General features: G+C 40.6%; 1 protein-coding gene across 1 annotated transcript; it reads left to right on the forward strand.

Annotated features, from left to right (window-relative positions):
- Nucleotides 1-4,179: 4,179 nt before the first annotated feature.
- On the forward strand, nt 4,180-5,046 carry LOC105041595 (14-3-3-like protein 16R). The gene is made up of 2 exons (XM_073254137.1): nt 4,180-4,844; nt 4,924-5,046. The coding sequence occupies exon 1, from the start codon at nt 4,253-4,255 to the stop codon at nt 4,790-4,792; it is 540 nt and encodes a 179-aa protein (XP_073110238.1). The 5' UTR covers nt 4,180-4,252; the 3' UTR covers nt 4,793-4,844; nt 4,924-5,046.
- The last annotated feature ends 12,444 nt before the right edge of the window (nt 5,047-17,490 follow it).

The following is a 17,490-nucleotide window of genomic DNA, read 5'->3' on the forward strand; positions in this document are numbered from 1 at the left end:
GCCCATCGCATATTCGGCCAAATGCCACTCCCTCTCTGCAACACCGTCGTCCCCTGGTCCGCCATCATCGCCGCGCACTCCCGAGCAGGCTACGCCGCCGCGGCCTTCTCTCTGTACAACCAAATGCGCGGCCTTGAAATCCAGCCCAATTCGATCACTCTGTTAGCTCTGCTCTTGGCGGCAGTCTCACGGCTCGACTATTTGCAATGCCTGCGCGCCTCCGCGATCCGACATGGTTTTTAGGCCGATCTCGTCCTCGTCAATTCGATGCTGAATGTGTATGCTACATGCGGAAGACCCGATCTCGCTCGGAGATTGTTCGATTCGATGCCGCTGAGAGGCTTCGTCTCATGGAATTTTATGCTTTCAGGCTACGCTCGGACTGATGGATGTGTAACCGGATTGATGGATTTGTTCAGGAGAATGAGAGTCGTGAGGGGCATCAATCCTGATCATCAAACTTATGGGTCTTTGATATCATTCTTCACAAACACAAAGATTGCTCTTGTCAGCATGTACCTGAAATTTGGAAGATTGAATGATGCATTTCTGCTCTTCGACCAAGCTCCGGATCATCGAGACATTGTATCGTGGACTGCCATGATCTCGGATCTCGCCCAAAATGATGGAGCTGACAAGGCTTCGGTAATATGGAAAGCATATAATTTGATTAAGTGATTTCGGTCTTATTTTTTAATATTTAAAATAATAATAATAATTTATGTATTTATTAAATATATGTTTTTTACTTTTTTTTTTTTTAGTTTTTTGCTTTATAACAATTAGTTATCAAACATATTTTTTTTATTTTTTTACTTTTATTCTATAATAAAAAATAAAAAATAAAAAATATTTTTTAAAAAATAGAAATTAAAAATTAAAAAATGTATTCAAGCGCATCCTAAATTATATCAAACTTCTATTGGGTCCATCATGATTCATGGTATGGGTGGATTCAACGCACAAAACACGCTGGGTTTTTGCAGAAAACAATAATGAATGGACCTCTTAAAGACGTGGCGCAGCCGCGTGGAATTCTTTGAGTGGCTGTTCCATGCGGGTTCCATCACTTTAAAAACGAACACAGCTTCGGTGATGCCACTTAGGTGCACCACATCTATAATTGGTACTACTGATCAGACAAATCAAATTTGGCCAATCCAGTGGGAGCGTTGTGCCTTTCTTCTTCTTCTTCTTCTTTTCCTTTTTTTTTTTTGGTGCTGCTGCTCCTGCTGAGTTGGAGGGGGTGGGGTGGTAGAAAACTGTGTTACTTTCGAATTGACCTACCAAGCCCAATAAAATTTTCTTTTATAGTAAGTTTTGATAGAGGTTGGTCAGACCTTGAGTGGACTGTACAGCATATGAGCTAGGTGGTGCTACAAATTTTGAATGGACCGTCCATCATATGAGTTAAGTGGTGCTGGTACATCAATATCAGTTAGGTGGTAAAAAAAAAAATTGTAGCACCATCGATCTTATATGATGTATGGTTCCCTCGAGGTTTGATCAATCTTTATCCAAATTTAAACTTCTGCAATGTAAACGTAGACACGATGTAGTTTGACAATGGATTAGGCTGGCAAGAATAACTATGGTTAGGGCAACCAAACGACCAAGGATAACTATGGTTAGGGCAACCAAACGATCAGAAAGAAGAAATTATAATGTGCACAATTTTATGAGAGAATGTTGTTGATTCTAGATCCATACATTTAATGTACATATGTATGATTTATGTTAAATGTATGGATCTTTACTAAATTTATCCGCATGATATAAATATAACTTAAATTATAAAAGTTGCAATTTAATATAAATACCTAGTGCTTCCTAACCTTAATGGAGTAATCATGTCAGTCCTTAATGTTGATCCCATACAAATAACTATACAAAATTTCAAATTGAAAGATAAATTTTGATGCATCCAAACGTATACAGAGCTCTCCTGATAGGCTTAGCTGGCTTTCACCTAGGATTTTTATTTGTCTCTTATCATTTATTGGACTTTCAAGAATTACTGACAAGCTGAAAAAAAAAAAAAAAAGAATTGCTGACGCACTGTTACGAAAACTGGGTAAGGATGATATCTTCTTAATAGAATCCTGGCGTAGAATTATTTGATAATTGGGATTTTTTTTTGTTCTATTTTACATAGCTGTGTGAAAGCAGCTGTACTTGAGAAGATAAAAATCTTTCTTTAGCTTGTCTTGAAGAACAGACTACATATAATGAAGTTCTCAACAACAACAACAAAAAAAAAAAAAAAAAAAAAGAAAAGAGAAAGCATAGGTAGTAAACTTTGGAAATCCCATGTGTGATTCAAGTATTGAAACCTCTTCATGTTTTTTAATTAAGTGCTTTCTTGCTAGAAGCATTTAGTACACATTCAAACTTAAGCTCAAGTTAGTTGGATCATCATTGAATCTTCATGCACTTTAGACAACTTGAAGATGTAGGAAATTCAATCTTTCTTAAGAGCTCGAGATTAGCTTGTCATTAAGCTTCGTTGGTGGGTTTGGTATTAGAGGAATTCAAGAATTTTTATAAAGAGAAGGTCCTCCATCCAAATAATACTTTTTTTATGTGAATCCATCGAAACATTCATTATCTTCATGCTTTTGAATTTTGGAGAAAAATTTGAACAACAATAGAAATATCGTAAGGAGTGCTTGATTCGCAACTAAAATTGAAATGGATTGGAATGAGAATCGGAATGATCAAATTTCTCAAAATATTTAATTTATTATCAAAATCAAAATTAGAATGAAAATTTGAATCCGTAGAAGAGAGTGAGAATTAAGTTTTAGATAGATTAGACCAATACCATTTCATTCTCAAATCAAAATCAGAATAGGACTTCCTCCAATCAAACAGCTAAAATGGAAGTAACTCATTTCGATTTCTATTTTAGATCTCAATTCCTCTCAATCAAATACCCCTTTAATCTCTTCAATTTTTTTTTTAAATATTATGATCTTTATAGTATTCTCATCATAATCACTGTCCTCCTCTCCCTTCTCCTTCTCCTCCTCCTCTTCTTCTTCTTCTTTTCATTTGGACGGTCCTTTCACTTTTTTTATAAATTGTAGAAAGTTTTTTCTTCCTCCATGCCTATTAGAAAAAAGATAGGCCAGGCTGGCATGCAATCCTACCGACGTAAGAAACCTAATAAGACAACTTAAGATTTTTTATAATTAAGGACTCACAGTACGACTCCTCTGTTGCCTATTAGAAAAAAGATAGGCCAGGCTGGCACGGAATCCAACCGACATAAGACGTCTAATAAGACAATTTAAGACTTTTTATAATTAAGGACCTAAAGACCCGTTGAAAAGATTCTTCCCTTTCTCACGGGGCGACTCCTCGAGAAAAGATAGGCCCGGCTGGTATAGAATCAAACGGACATAAGAAGCCTAACAAGACAAGACCCAAAGAATTGTTAAAAAGATTTTCCCCTTTCTCACGGTGCGACTCGCAGGCGAGGTCCATTGAACGGGGTCCACAAGATGGACATCTCTAATTAGACTCATGGTCATGAACGGTGACTGGGGGTTGCCTACTGGAGTCTTCAAACACTCGATCATGCGTTCGATGGCTTTCTATGGCTTTCTGATCGAAAGCTAGTAACCATCTGTTCAGGATCTAAGGCATTTCAATAACATAATTTTTCTTTGTGGTGTTCGTGTTATGCGAAAATATTTTTTTATGGACACCTTTGCCTTACCGGCAAGGTCAAAAGTATATAAAATCCAACCACTTTCGCTAAAGTTTTTCGACCAATAAGCTGTACCGGACTGCCAAGAAGCATCCTTTCCCCTACCACGGATATAAAAACGCATTCAATTTAATATGGGTCCCACCACGAGTCACAAGGTTATTAGCAGAATCCGATGTTTTTTAGATCCGTCCTCGAACGTCCAGCTCATCCCATGTGGATGGACCCAGATAGCCCGGATACAAATTTCCTTAGGTGCGCTACCATAAATAATCAACGTCAGATCCAACCAGCGCCTAGAATCCCCATAACGACCCCACGTTCAGCTTCTCTCGTCTTCTTGCGGATGACCCATTTTATTTAATTTCTAATAACTATAATAAAATAAAAAAAAACGACAAAAATTTCTCCTCTATAAAGCCGCCTCCGTTCGTTCTTTTTTCCGCGTCCTTGCCTCATTTTGCGCCTTCTTTCTTTCTATTTCCTTTGTCTTCTTTATTTCATTTCCCGTTCTTCTTCTCTGATCGGTCGGCGGCGATGGCGGGAGCGAGGGAGAATAACGTGTGCATGGCGAAGCTCGCCGAGAAGGCGAAGCGGTACGAGGAGATGGTGGAGTTCATGGAGAATGTGGCGGCGGCGGCGGCGGCGGCGGCGGAGGGGGAGGAGCTTACCGTGGAGGAGCGCAACCTCCTCTCGGTGGCCTACAAGAAGGTCATCAACGACCGCCGGGACTCGTGGCGGATTGTGTCGTCGACCGAGCAGGAGGAGAGCCGCGGCAACGAGGACTACGCCGCGGACATCCGCGACTACCGTGCCAACATCGAGGCCGACCTCACTAGCAGATGCGCCGGGATTCTCAGGCTGCTGGACGCAAGCCTCATTCCCTCCGCTTCCACCGCCGACTCCAAGGCATTCTACCACAAGATGAAGGGCGACTTCCACCGCTATCTCGCCGAGTTCAAGACCGGCTCCGAAAGGGATGACGCTGCGGAGAGTGCTCTCGCCGCACAGGTCTCCAGTCTTTTTCTGGCTCTCTTTGGGTTCCGATCCGATCCGGCGATCCGCTCCATTTGCTAGAATTAGGGTTTCGGAATGGAGATCCACTTGTTCCATCTCATGCAATGCTAGGGTTAGATTATTGATTTGATTTCTTTTGATATGGACGGTGGTGATGATTAGTTGGGATGATGAATTATGTGATCCGATAGGATATTGCGACGGCTGAGCTGGCATGGACGCACCCGATCCGTTGGATTTGTCCCTTCGCTTCTCGGTGTTTTACCACGAGATCTTGGACTCCCCGGACCAGCCACGCACTCTCGCGAAACAGGTGATCTTGGATTTAATTTTTTTTTTAAAAAATGGGATGCATTAAATTAAACTAAACGTGAATAGATACATCCATGGGAATCAAAAAATAAAACATTTAAAAATTTAACTGAAAGATGAGTCGAAGAAGTCAAAGGATCTTAGAACTTTTAATTTCTTGCATTTTGAATTTTTTTCTTTTAATTTATAGATCTATTGTTATTATTAAAACGTTAATTTTTGACTTCCAAATTACCTTTCATATATAAAAATTCGATTCATATTTTAGATCCACAATTTGCCAATCAATGATACACGTTTGGGAAAATAGCTGTAGGTAGACAATTCAACAGTTGAGTAAATGATCTGTGACCATGTTGTTCCCTCATTCTGTTGTAATTGTCAGATATAAATATTTATGCATGATGTGATGAATAACAAATCTTGAGTGATACTCCTTTAAAAGGACAGTGGACTTACGTGATGTGATTTGATGCCGATGTATGTTTTTAAATGATGCATGTGACAAATGTGAATGCATGTGCTTGCTTAAGATGGGTAGGAATGCACTAAATTAAATAAATGATGAGTGGCAAGATAGTCTTTTATCTGAGGCTCATCAAGCTCATGTCTATGCATACACTTGTTAGGTAGATGTTAAAATATTTATTATTGTTATAAGAATTCCTCTTTTTTTTTTCAATCTTTCATGTTTCCCTTTTGACTTTCATTATGTATGATATCAACGATTTGATTTTTGTTTTCATTTCTTCAGCTCTCCTGTGTTTTGCTTGGAGGGCAATTTCCTCCTTTAAGAAATAGAGCAATTTCTTTTTAACTGTGGGATATCTGTTTTAGTTGTTGTGGCAAGCTTGAATGAAATTGGGCACCTTATGTTCTTTGATAGGCTATAATAGTCGATAATTCTATTGGGTTGGAAGCTAATAAGTTTCTTAGCAACTAACATTTTTGGTCTTACTCTTTTTATATTAAGGGGAATGTCTTTTATTGGTATTTGGGTCCACATTTTGAAGATGTTGCTCTTTTCATAGAAGTTGATTTCCTTTGTTTAGTGCTTCAATTCAAATATTGGAGGATCGCTTGTTTGTTTTGGATCTTTATTTCTTTCACAACTGCATTTATAGTTAGGATATTTCCTTTTTCCTTTGTGGTTAATCAGAGGTACAGTGCCGCTCTTCTTATTGTGTTTATCCAGTGCCGCTCTTCTTATTGTGTTTATCCAATGCTAAGTAACTCTATCAGCATGTCATCTGAATGCCTGAAGTAAACAGTTTGTTTGAATGTGTACTATAAAATTGGGCATATAGCATATGTTATTGCTTTAGTCAAGTGCAGAATAATTATGTTAAACAATCTGACATGGATACAATCTGATCTTTTGACAATCAGATGTCTTTCATGTTATTTGAATGCTGGTATTATTTGATGCAAGAAGGGTTAGTCTCTCTCTCTCTTTCTCTCTTGATCGCTCGCTCGCTCTCTCTCTTCCAAAACACTTTTGTTAGGGTTATACTTAAATTTTGAAACATTTTGTTCTAGTAATTCATTTTGTACAAGCTTTAATTGATGTTTGTGGTTTATGGCGACTTCATAAAACCTTGTTGGTCACTTCAGGTTAAAGTTCCAGTATTACTTTCCCTTTTTTGGTCGAGCTTTTTCTTCCCTATGAAATAAATGTAAAGGATTATTTAAGCCCAGGATTTCTTCATCTTGTGCAATCAAGCTCTTCTGTAGATCCTTGAATGGAAAGTTCATGGGAGTTTGATGTGTTATGAAGATATTAATCTTACCTTTCAATTGCTGCTGTTAGGAATTAGATGGAGCAAATGCATGGAGCAAATGCAGAGCGTAGGAAACAGCGCAGGCTCATGAAGCGCATCCGAGACAATCTTTCGTCGTGGACTTCATGGACTTCATGGACTTCAGACGCGGAGGTCTTTGAAAGTTCAAAATAAGTAGCCTATATTTTTGTCTTTAATGTGTGATCGCATTCGCTTCAAGTATCCAATTCAATTAATTAATATTTGTTATTTCCAGTCGGACGGGTAAGATGACTCAGATGATGATATCTAGAGAAGCACCCAAGCATGAGGATGAACAGCAGAAGCTGCTATTACATTGGTTCCTCGTAGCCAATCAAGGGTCCCGCTGATTTGCCCCACTAGAGATGCAAATAATTTCCTGTTCTCGGCTGGCCGCATTATGTCTTGGCATTCCATTTTCTCACCTGTCTACTGCCCCGTTTGTGTTTTGGGTTTTTGTTTCTTTGTTCTTCCTTTTATATTTGAATCTTTTTATTTTACCGGCTCCTTTTATCGTTATTAGGTTTGCTGCTGTTGTGCTTCAATTTGAAAAAGCCAGACTCTTATTTGAAGTAGTTTATATGCAGTTATGTGCTTGGTTTTGCTATTCGTTACAGTCATGCATGATGAGCTTATTCAAAGGGAAATGCCGACTGGCTGTTTTTTAGAAAATCCCATGTATCAGGTTTATTTGTTCAAAATTGCGAACGTTTTTAAATGGGCCATTGCTTACTCGGATATCACTTTCCTTGTGATAAGAAAAGCGCACTTATTGTTTGAGCTGGTGCGGACTGCAACGGGCCCTCGTACTGACCTCGATGAAAACGTAACCTCCCAACAGCGAGTAAAAGAGGTCCATGCTCTCAATAGAGTTGGAGCATCATGTTTTCGTACAGGACTGCGTGGTTTCAAAGAAATGTTTAGTAAAATACAAAATAATTCCTTTTCGTGGAAAGAAAACTGTTTTTTTTTGGTAGAAGATGGCCGGAAGGCCACTTACATTATAAAGAAACTGTTTACAGACCTTCCCCAGAACTGATAATATGAACCTGGAACTGATAATATGAACAATAATCTACATCCCCAAAACCAATACATAAACATCTCAAAAAGATTCAGCTGAGTCAGCAGATAATCCATCAGATGTAAGAATTGAAAAGCAGTGCAAATTTCTTCATGGTGTTTGATGTTTCAAAGAAGAATGAAACCCAGGAAACCTGAAGACATCAGTTGCATATAGAACCAGGATGCGGAAGAAAGATGCAGAAAGTGATTTTCGGCAGCAACAGTTAATGCAGTAGAACAGCACTCTTCCAAAAAAAAGTACAAAAAAGATCCTGAGTGTTAAAGTACCATTTACAGCACCTTGGAAGATTGGAACTCGATGTGCACAGTGGACAATGAAATCAAAATGTGTATGGCTGACTAAGGATTGCAGCTTTTCAATGTTGAATGAAGTAGATATGTCATAGTAGGAATGTGCAAATAAGTCAAGAAGCTATCATTCGCCCCATTATCATAAAAAGATACCTGATACAGGTGAGTGAAATCCATCTGACTTTGAAGTAACACATATATAATTAACTTTAGACACCAAACTAAAGATCCAGATGCAAATAGATAGTTAGAGTGCTGACATAATACCTCTACATCATTGAAAACATGAATAGCTAATAACAAAACCTGCAAGCAAACACAACACAAGGTTAGTCATAAACTTTCAATTTTCTTTTTTCTTTCTTTCTTTTTTTTCCCCTTTTTTTGTTCTTCATTTTCCTTTTTCTTTTTCTTTTTTTGTTTTTCCTCATTTTTTCCGCACATCTCCCATCCTTCTTTAGTATGTCTATACAGAGAGAAATAGCATATTGAAATTGGCATTGATCCTATATAATTCCATGATATGTAAACCACAGTATTCTGTAGGATGGAGTCATTGTAAATAAAGAAACAATGACCAACATGGTATTTGAAAAGACATTCGAACTTGTGCCATCCAATGCTTCCAATCCAGCACATAAAAGAACAATAAAGTGGAAGATATTCAGTGTAGCCATAGTAGCTAATATAAAGGTATGTGAAAGTTAATGAGGACCGGCGTAGAAAAATCTCCAAAGAAATCCTACCAGCAGACCAGAGAATTAGAGTGCATACCATCATTGCTGAGATAGCAATCAGTAATGAAATTCCACTCTATTTTTGACCAGTATAAGAAATTGACAATATTTTTGGTATATGTAGAAGAGAAGAACCAAAGATGGATAAGCCCATAACCTGCACCCAAGAACAAACAGGGTTAGAAGTATACCTTGCTTTTTTTGTTTTTGCCTTTTGATTTTCCTTTTTTTCTTTTTCCTTTTTCTTTATTTTTCCCCTTATTTTCCTCTTTTATCCTCCACATATTCCAAAAAACTATCAAATGCTCATTCTGTACAACATAGTTTATCTGTACTTGTATTCTTTGCAGATAGTCATATGAAGACAAGCCTGTAACTTTGGTGCAATATCACATTCTATATACAAATTTGTTAGGATTTGACGCCTCAAGATTCAGCACACATTGAGCCCACAGCGAGGTTTACGATGAAAAATGGAGTCCAACGAGATCAAGATCACCCGAAACGGAGCTCGGATGGAGGAGATACGAGCTTTTAAAGTTGGCACGAGATTCGAGGCGACGGAGGACCACCGGCGGCCGGTGGCAGCGGCGCGTGGGATCCACGCGGGACACGCGACCCATGCGGGCGGGCGGCCCAGCCTGGCGCGCGGCCCAGGCGGGCATGCGGCCCAGCCGGCCGTGCGGCCCAGGCGCGTGCAGGCCCGCGCGCGGGCAGGCCCAGGCCCAGCGGTCTGCTGGCCCTTTGCCCCGGTCCACCATGGACCGGGCGGTTCACGGCTGGGCCTGTGGACCGGGTGGGCGTTTTCCATGCGTTTCTCATGGTCCACGGCACTATTCCGTGGACCAGAGCATGATCTGAGGGCGTGGATGGCTCCCGATCTTGATCCGACGGTCCAGGGGGTTATCTGGCTTTGTTTAGGATTCCTAATCCTTCTCTAATCAAGTTTTAAGCCCTTTAAATAGAGCTGATTGGTAACAGAGAGGGAGTGTGGTTCGGTTTTTCACTGTGGACGCTGCACAGAACCGAGGAAGGGGCATGTTGCTGAGAAAAGGAGCAGGAGGCTCCTGGACAGCGGTCGCCAGGCACTTCAGGGGTTCAGAGGGGTCTTCAAGAGAGAGAGAGAGCTTTTGTGAGGAAAACTTCTAGTGAGAGAGAATTGGGTGTACAAAGGTTTAGGGTGAGGTCTCCTCTTGTAAAATTTCTTTTTCATAGTGAAGTTTGCATGCCCCGTGGAGGCGAGCCCTTTTGTGGCTGATCCACGTATTTTGATTATTTTTTCTTTTTATTTTGTTTCTTCTTTCTTCCTGCTGCATCACGTAGTACAGAAAGGATCTTGGGAAGTGGTGTCCTGGCCAGACATCCATCCAACAAGTGGTATTAGAGCAAGGACGCAGATTGCAGTGGTAGTGAGCAAGACTGAAGATGGAGAAGACAGGAACAATCAAGATGGAGATCAACAAGTTCGATGGTAAGAGCAATTTCTCCTTGTGGCAGGCAAGGGTGAAAGACGTGCTCATCCAACAGGGGTTGATCGATGCTCTCTTGTGCGATGAGAAGCCGACCACCATGAAAGTGCGGGATTGGAAACGGCTACAGATGCAGGCGGTGAGTACCATCCGTATGTACCTGACGGATGAGGTGGTGATCCATGTGCTGAGCGAGACTTTTCCGACGGTGCTGTGGTCATAGCTCGAGGAGTTATACATAGCGAAGTCTCTCACCAACACACTTTTCCTCTGGAGGCAGTTTTACCAACGCGAATGATTGAGGGACAGAGCGTGCAGGAGCATCTCAGCCACTTCCAGAAGATCCTCACCGACCTCCTCAGCATTGGCAAGAACGTTGAGGAGAAGACCAGGGCACTGGTTTTGCTGGCGTCGCTTCCCCCTTCGTATGAGTCCTTGGTGACTGCTCTTCTATTAGGGAAAAGCACTATCAAGATGGACGAGGTCACTGCGGCGATACTCCAGAACGAGGTTCTCAGGAGGGAGAACCCAGCTTCGAGCTCAGGTGGCGGTAGCTCAGCTTTGGTGGCTTCTGGAGGAGCAGGAGGTGATAGACGGAGCGACAGGAGATCGCAACGAGGGCGGTCCAAGTCCAGGAGGGACTTAAGCAAAATCAGGTGTTACCGGTGTGAGGAGTTGGGGCATCTAGCCAGAGATTGCCCTCAACTGAAAAATCGGACGGTGGCTACTATAGCGACGGCCGGTAGCAATTTAGATGGAGATGTCCTGGAGATATCTGACGAGGTATCTACTTCTTTCTAGCAGTGGATATTAGATTCTGCATGCTCCTATCATGTATGTTGCAGAGAGGAGCAGCTTGACTCCCTGAAGAACAGTGAGGGCACTGTATATCTGCCGGATGGATCAAGCTGTGCGATCAGAGGCATTGGGACGGTCAGCTGAAGGATACATGACGGTGCAGTGAGGAGATTGGGGGAGGTCCGATACATACCCAATTTCAGGTGAAATCTTATCTCACTTAGTAGACTGGATTCAAGAGGCTACAGGACGGTAGCTGGTGGAGGAATCCTGAGCGTGTTACGCGGTGATAGGATTGTGCTGGAGAAAAAGAAGGGGAGCAGAGGACATTATTACCTGACGGAGAGCCCAGTGCGAGGTGGAGCTTCGAGAGCCAGGTGGAGCCTAGAGCGAGGTGGAGCTCCAGGAGGCAGATTGGACACGAGACAGGAGACTCGGGAGGACGAGAGGCGACGTCGCAAGGTGAGATTCCTATTGCCACAGGACGATGCCCCGAGCAGGTCTCAGGTCAGGAGGAGCACAGCATACGACGGAGATGGGATCGAGCAGCCTGGCTCGACTCCCATGTTTGCCCATCCATGATCAGCAAGCGATTGTCCCAGAGCATGGGGGCGAGGAGATCCATAAGCTCTCGGAGTTTGGAGGAGGCCAAATATCGAGTCGAGGTGGAGATTGTTAGGATTTGATGCCTCGAGATTCAGCCTACATTGAGCCCACAGCGAGGTTCACGATGAAAAATGAAGTCTAACGAGATCAAGATCACCCGAAACGGAGCTCGGATGGAGGAGATACGAGCTTTTGAAGTCGGCATGAGATTCGAGGCAGCGAAGAACCACCGGCGGTCGGCGGCGGGTGGCAGCGGTGCGGTCGCAAGCGGCGGCGCGCAGGACGCATGACCCAAGCACACGCGGGACGCACGACCCACGCGGGTGGGCGGCTCAAGTGGGCGCGCGGCCCAGCCAGGCGCACGACCCAGGCGGGCGTGCGGCCCAGCCGGGCGCACGGCCCAGGCGCGTGCAGGGCGGTCTGCTGGCCCTTTGCCCCGATCCACCGTGGATCGGGCAGTTCACGATTGGGTCTGTGGACCGCGTGGGCATTTCCCACGCGTTTCTCGCAGTCCACGGCACTATTCCGTGGACCGGAGCGCGATCTGAGGGCGTGGGTGGCTCCCGATCTTGATCCGACGGTCCAGAGGGTTATCTGGCTTTGTTTAGGATTCCTAATCCTTCTCTAATCAAGTTTTAAGCCCTTTAAATAGGGCTGATCGGTAACAGAGAGGGAGTGTGGTTCAATTTTTCACTGTGGACGCTGCACGGAACCGAGGAAGGGGTGCGTTGCTGAGAGAAGGAGCAGGAGGCTCCTGGACAGCGGTTGCCAGGCACTTCAGGGGTTCAGAGGGGTCTTCAAGAGAGAGAGAGCTTTTGTGAGGAAAATTTTTAGTGAGAGAGAATTGGGTGTACAAGGGTTGAGGGTGAGGTCTCCTCTTGTAAATTTTTTTTTTCATAGTGAAGTTTGCATGCCCCGTGGAGGCGAGCCCTTTTGTGGCTGATCCACGTATTTTGATTATTTTTTCTTTTTGTTTTGTTTCTTCTTTCTTCCTGCTGCATCGCATGGTACTGAAAGGATCTTGGGAGGTGGTGTCCTGGCCAGACATCCACCCAACAAAATTGTCGAAGGTAACAAGTATCATGAACCCCATACTCATTAGAATGAAAGCCATGTTGGGTCATATCCACCATGTGGACTATGTAGAGGCCTAGAAAATCAGGATACTTGACCACCAGCCTATAGTCTTCCTCCTCAGAGCAACAACAGGACCCAGCATTAGAGTATAGGAGTAGTATTATCAGGTCCCAACTATCTGAAACACCATACATCTCACTCTATACAACAGATACCAAGTGACCGTCGGCAACATCCATCAGATATTGTGGGTGAACAAGCACAGTATTCCTTTTATTTTGAATGCATAGATGTTGCATGTTTTGATAGTGATGTGTAGGGTGCCCAAGAAAGATGATCCAATTTTGTGAAATAGCACAACAATTCCATTGACGCCCATAACAGCAAAAGTTATAAATATTACTGATCATCCTTCTTCTGCCAAAATGTGATGTAGAAGCACATGCCATAATAATATTAGAAACCTGCATGTACAATAGAAGAGAAGGAATTAGAACTTGAATAGTAAAACCATTTTGTTTATTGATCCCTATCGTTGTGTCATTATGTCCTTCTTGTAGCATGCAGTGTAGTGTCTTTGTTATATTCCTCCACCACAAAATATACCTCATTTGATCCTGCTTCCACATTATCGGATGTTGCATTAAACAAAGATTAGGGTCAGTCAAAAAATTAATTTGAATATAGATAACAATAAAGAAAAGCAATCTAAATGCAAGCAATTCAACAAAATAATCTACAGTGAGGTACTATGACCAGACCCTGACCGAGAATCCATCTCCAAGGGTAGCAACAGGAATGCATTTTCAAATCTCTAGCTCTCTCTTGCATAGTGAATACCATACGCATCTGGTTGAATCAGAACTTGGTACATAAAATTCTCAACAGACTTTGAGGACCCAAGAAAATCGCCATTCTGAGCTTTATTTGCCAAAAAATCCACAACTTGAATGGCTTCTCTATAGGTATGCGAGATTTTATAAAATAAACCCATACTTTTCATGGGTATAAATCCTTTACCCGAGGAATTTGCTCAATCTTCCCACATTTGGAACTTTTTAACCAAGATACCACAGTAGCGGAATCTCCTTCTAGCCAAATTTTAGTGGCTTGTAATTTTAAGATTGCAATCTTAACCCCATACCATGCCGCCTGAAGCTCTGCTATGGAAACTGCAGAAGAAGGAAAAAGCTTACCTCTAACATATAAAATGATAGCATGATGATTTCGAATTATAATTCCAGCCATCGTGTTGTCTATAGTGACCGAAGCATCAAAGTTAATTGTTACAACTCCTTCAGAAGGGGGTAGCCAAGAGATGAATCGAGAAGAGTAGAATGAAGCATCCTTCCACAATTGGTCACCTCAGTATCGACACGGAGGTCGTAAACTAATTAAGACTACACTTTCATTTGCTTTTAAAAAAATCCAAAGCTTACGTAATAGGTGCGATGTAGTAATATAAGAATGGTTGAAAATACATGACCTACCACAGCAACCAAGCTGCATATGCCATGAGTAATTTCTTTTCATTCCCTACTCGGGTATTGAAAAGCTGTTCGCTCCATACCGGCAAGAAATTAAAACATAAATTCATCCGATAAATGCAACTTATCTGCTGCCAAAAATTTCATGCAGAGGCACAATGGATAATTACATGCGCATAATCCTCAATTTGATCAAGGCATAAATCACAAAACTGTTTGTTCGCCTCTATAATATTGCAGTGAGCCAAAAGAGCTTTGCATTGAAATTTATCCCACATAACCTTCCAGAGAAATGTTTTAACCTTTGGAGGAACCTTCAAAGCCCAGATCCACCCAGAATTCACCTACACTGGAAGACAATAATTAGGAATAATAAGATTCTTTATGTCTTAATGATAGCTTCAAGCTCTTGGATGAGGCCCAAATAAGTTTATCCAGTCATGTACCCTGCGCCAGTGGAATTTTACTAATTAAATTGATTAGATCCGTAGAAAAAAATAAAGAGAGATAGTGCAAATTCCAACACCTATCAGCCATAATAAAATATGTTACCTATAAATTAAGATCTACATTATCTACATTTATAAATGTTGGCCAAAACATGATGGGAATATTTATAATCATGGCTTTTTGTAAACATTAATAGAATTATCTGATCCAACCAACTATTGAAACTGATATTTAATATGAGTTGCAGCATTTGAAATTTTTCTCCAAATAATGGGAGAACCTCGGTGACATATGTAGTCAACCTAGGTTTCATGAAAATAATATTTTACTGTAACAAATTGGACCCATAAAGAAGAAGGTTGCAAGATCACCTGAGCAGCTATCTTACATAAATACATCAACTTACGATGAGTTAAAGGTTGAAATCTAATACCTCTCCTTCTGCTTTAGGCAAACAAACTTTCGCCCAAGAAATAGGATAGAAAATTCTCCTATCTCGGGGGTGTCCCCAAAAAAAGGCTCTAATCTCCTTCTCGATCCTTCGAAGAATTGACACAGGAATATGTGTTGAGGATAGGGCATAAAGCAGAATCGCATACAAAACTGATTGTATCAGATAGGTTCTTTCCACAAGTGATAACACATGCCATTTCCGTGCAGCCATCTTATTAGAGATTTTTGTAAGAAAAAATAGATAATCAGCAGAAGATGTCTTACACGATAATGGAACTCCTAAATCACTATAAGAAAATAAGTTATTAGCTAAGAAAAATTTTTGTAGCTAATAAGTCAAATTGGTCGCTAATAATATTAGCGATGAAAATTTCATCGCTAAAATTTTATCGCAAAAAATACCGTCATTGATAATATTTTATGATAAAAAATCTATTTTCATCGCAAATAATCTTAATTTGTGATAAAAAATTTTAGTCATAAAAAATAAAAAATAAAAAAATTTATTCGTAAAAAAATAATTTGCAATGAAAATAACAGTCGTTAATAATAATTAATAGTGATGAAAATATATTCGTCGCTATTATTCACTTATAACGATGAAAATTTTTTGTTGTAAAAAATTTTATTTAATGAAAAAATAATAATTAAAAAATTTTAGTGACTAATATTTATGTCCTAAATAAATACTTTTTGGATGAAACTTTACGTCACTAATAAGTATTTACAATGAAAATTTTTTATCACTGTTAATCATATATTTTTTGAAAAATTAAATCATTTTTGTAAATTTTTTGTGATGAAAATTTTGTCGGTAATAATTTCATCGCTAATTATTTTTTTTTAAATTTTGGATATATTTTTTTAAGTTATATGTATAATATTTTATATAAATTATGAAATTTGAATAAAAAATTTGCACAATAAAATGATAAATAATTTTTTTTATTTTATTATATCAAATTAAAATTATAAGAGTTTTAAAAAAAATACATCAAAGAGCTATCACATATCGGCATGTGAAGAACGAGGTGGGGATGGAGAATGCTCGACGGAGCTCGGACCGACCTACTGCTGCCTCCGCATTTGGATTGTCTGCTCCGTCTGCGCCATCTGATCCATCATCTGGATCTGAAACTGTTGATACTGATCGATGCATTCAGTCAGCTCCTGAGCTCGTTGCTCAGCCTATTATCGATCCTCAATAGCCTGCTGTCGATCCTCGACAGCCTGCCTCTGCACCTCCATCAACCGAGCCTGGCATGTAGAATGGATCTCAGCCCTAGATGATCATGAAGATGAAGGAGTAGTGATCCCATATCCTAGATCCCTAACATAATAGGGTCTCGTACCAAGCATCTGATCACAGATCTCATCATCTGTGGGTGCGGTCGAGCCCTCAGAGGTAGGTTGGGATCTCATATCGGTCATACGATCCTGAAAATAAAAATTAGAGTTATTTTAATTTTTTAACAAAAATTAAATTATGAATAAAAAATTAATTGAAAAAATTTACAAAGAGCTCTTGGCTCTCCGTCGTCCACTTCCCCGATCGTTGCTGATGGGTCCACTGGTAGATATCGATCCTATCAGGAAGCTCGCCACTCTCAGCATCTCTCTGTAATTTGAAAATTATTTAAAAAAAATTTAAATAATTAGAGAAATATACATAATTAGAAATTTAAAAAATACGTACCATATGCTCCATGTGGCAAGCAAATGATCTCGAACTCCCATAATGCGGCATGATCTTTCTCATCCGATTCGCCTCATTCTGGGCACATCATCTCTGTAAAATTAGCAGTAAAATTAGTAGATAACAAACATAACTTAAGAATAAATGATTAAGTTATTAAAATTTAAAAAATAGTTTAGATGTGTAACCTGATATGTCAGATCCTCGTAATGCCGGCATATGATAGTCCAATCGTCGATGGTGATGCTGTCGTAGGGCTGCAGCCGTGCTGCCTCCTGCCCATCAGCCTGCACCACCCGATACCAATGCTGATGCATGTGACCACGATAATTCTTGAAGCGCAAGGATAGATGGGTATCGATCACTCACCTCACACGATCATCCTCGAAATCGACGATGTCAAATACACCCTACCAATAGCAAATATTAGAAGAATACTATGCAAATTAAATATTCATAATATAATTTATTTTATCTGTAAGTGGGTGTAGAAA

Source organism: Elaeis guineensis, chromosome 3, assembly GCF_000442705.2.
Source record: "Elaeis guineensis isolate ETL-2024a chromosome 3, EG11, whole genome shotgun sequence".
NCBI classification, from domain to species: domain Eukaryota; kingdom Viridiplantae; phylum Streptophyta; class Magnoliopsida; order Arecales; family Arecaceae; genus Elaeis; species Elaeis guineensis.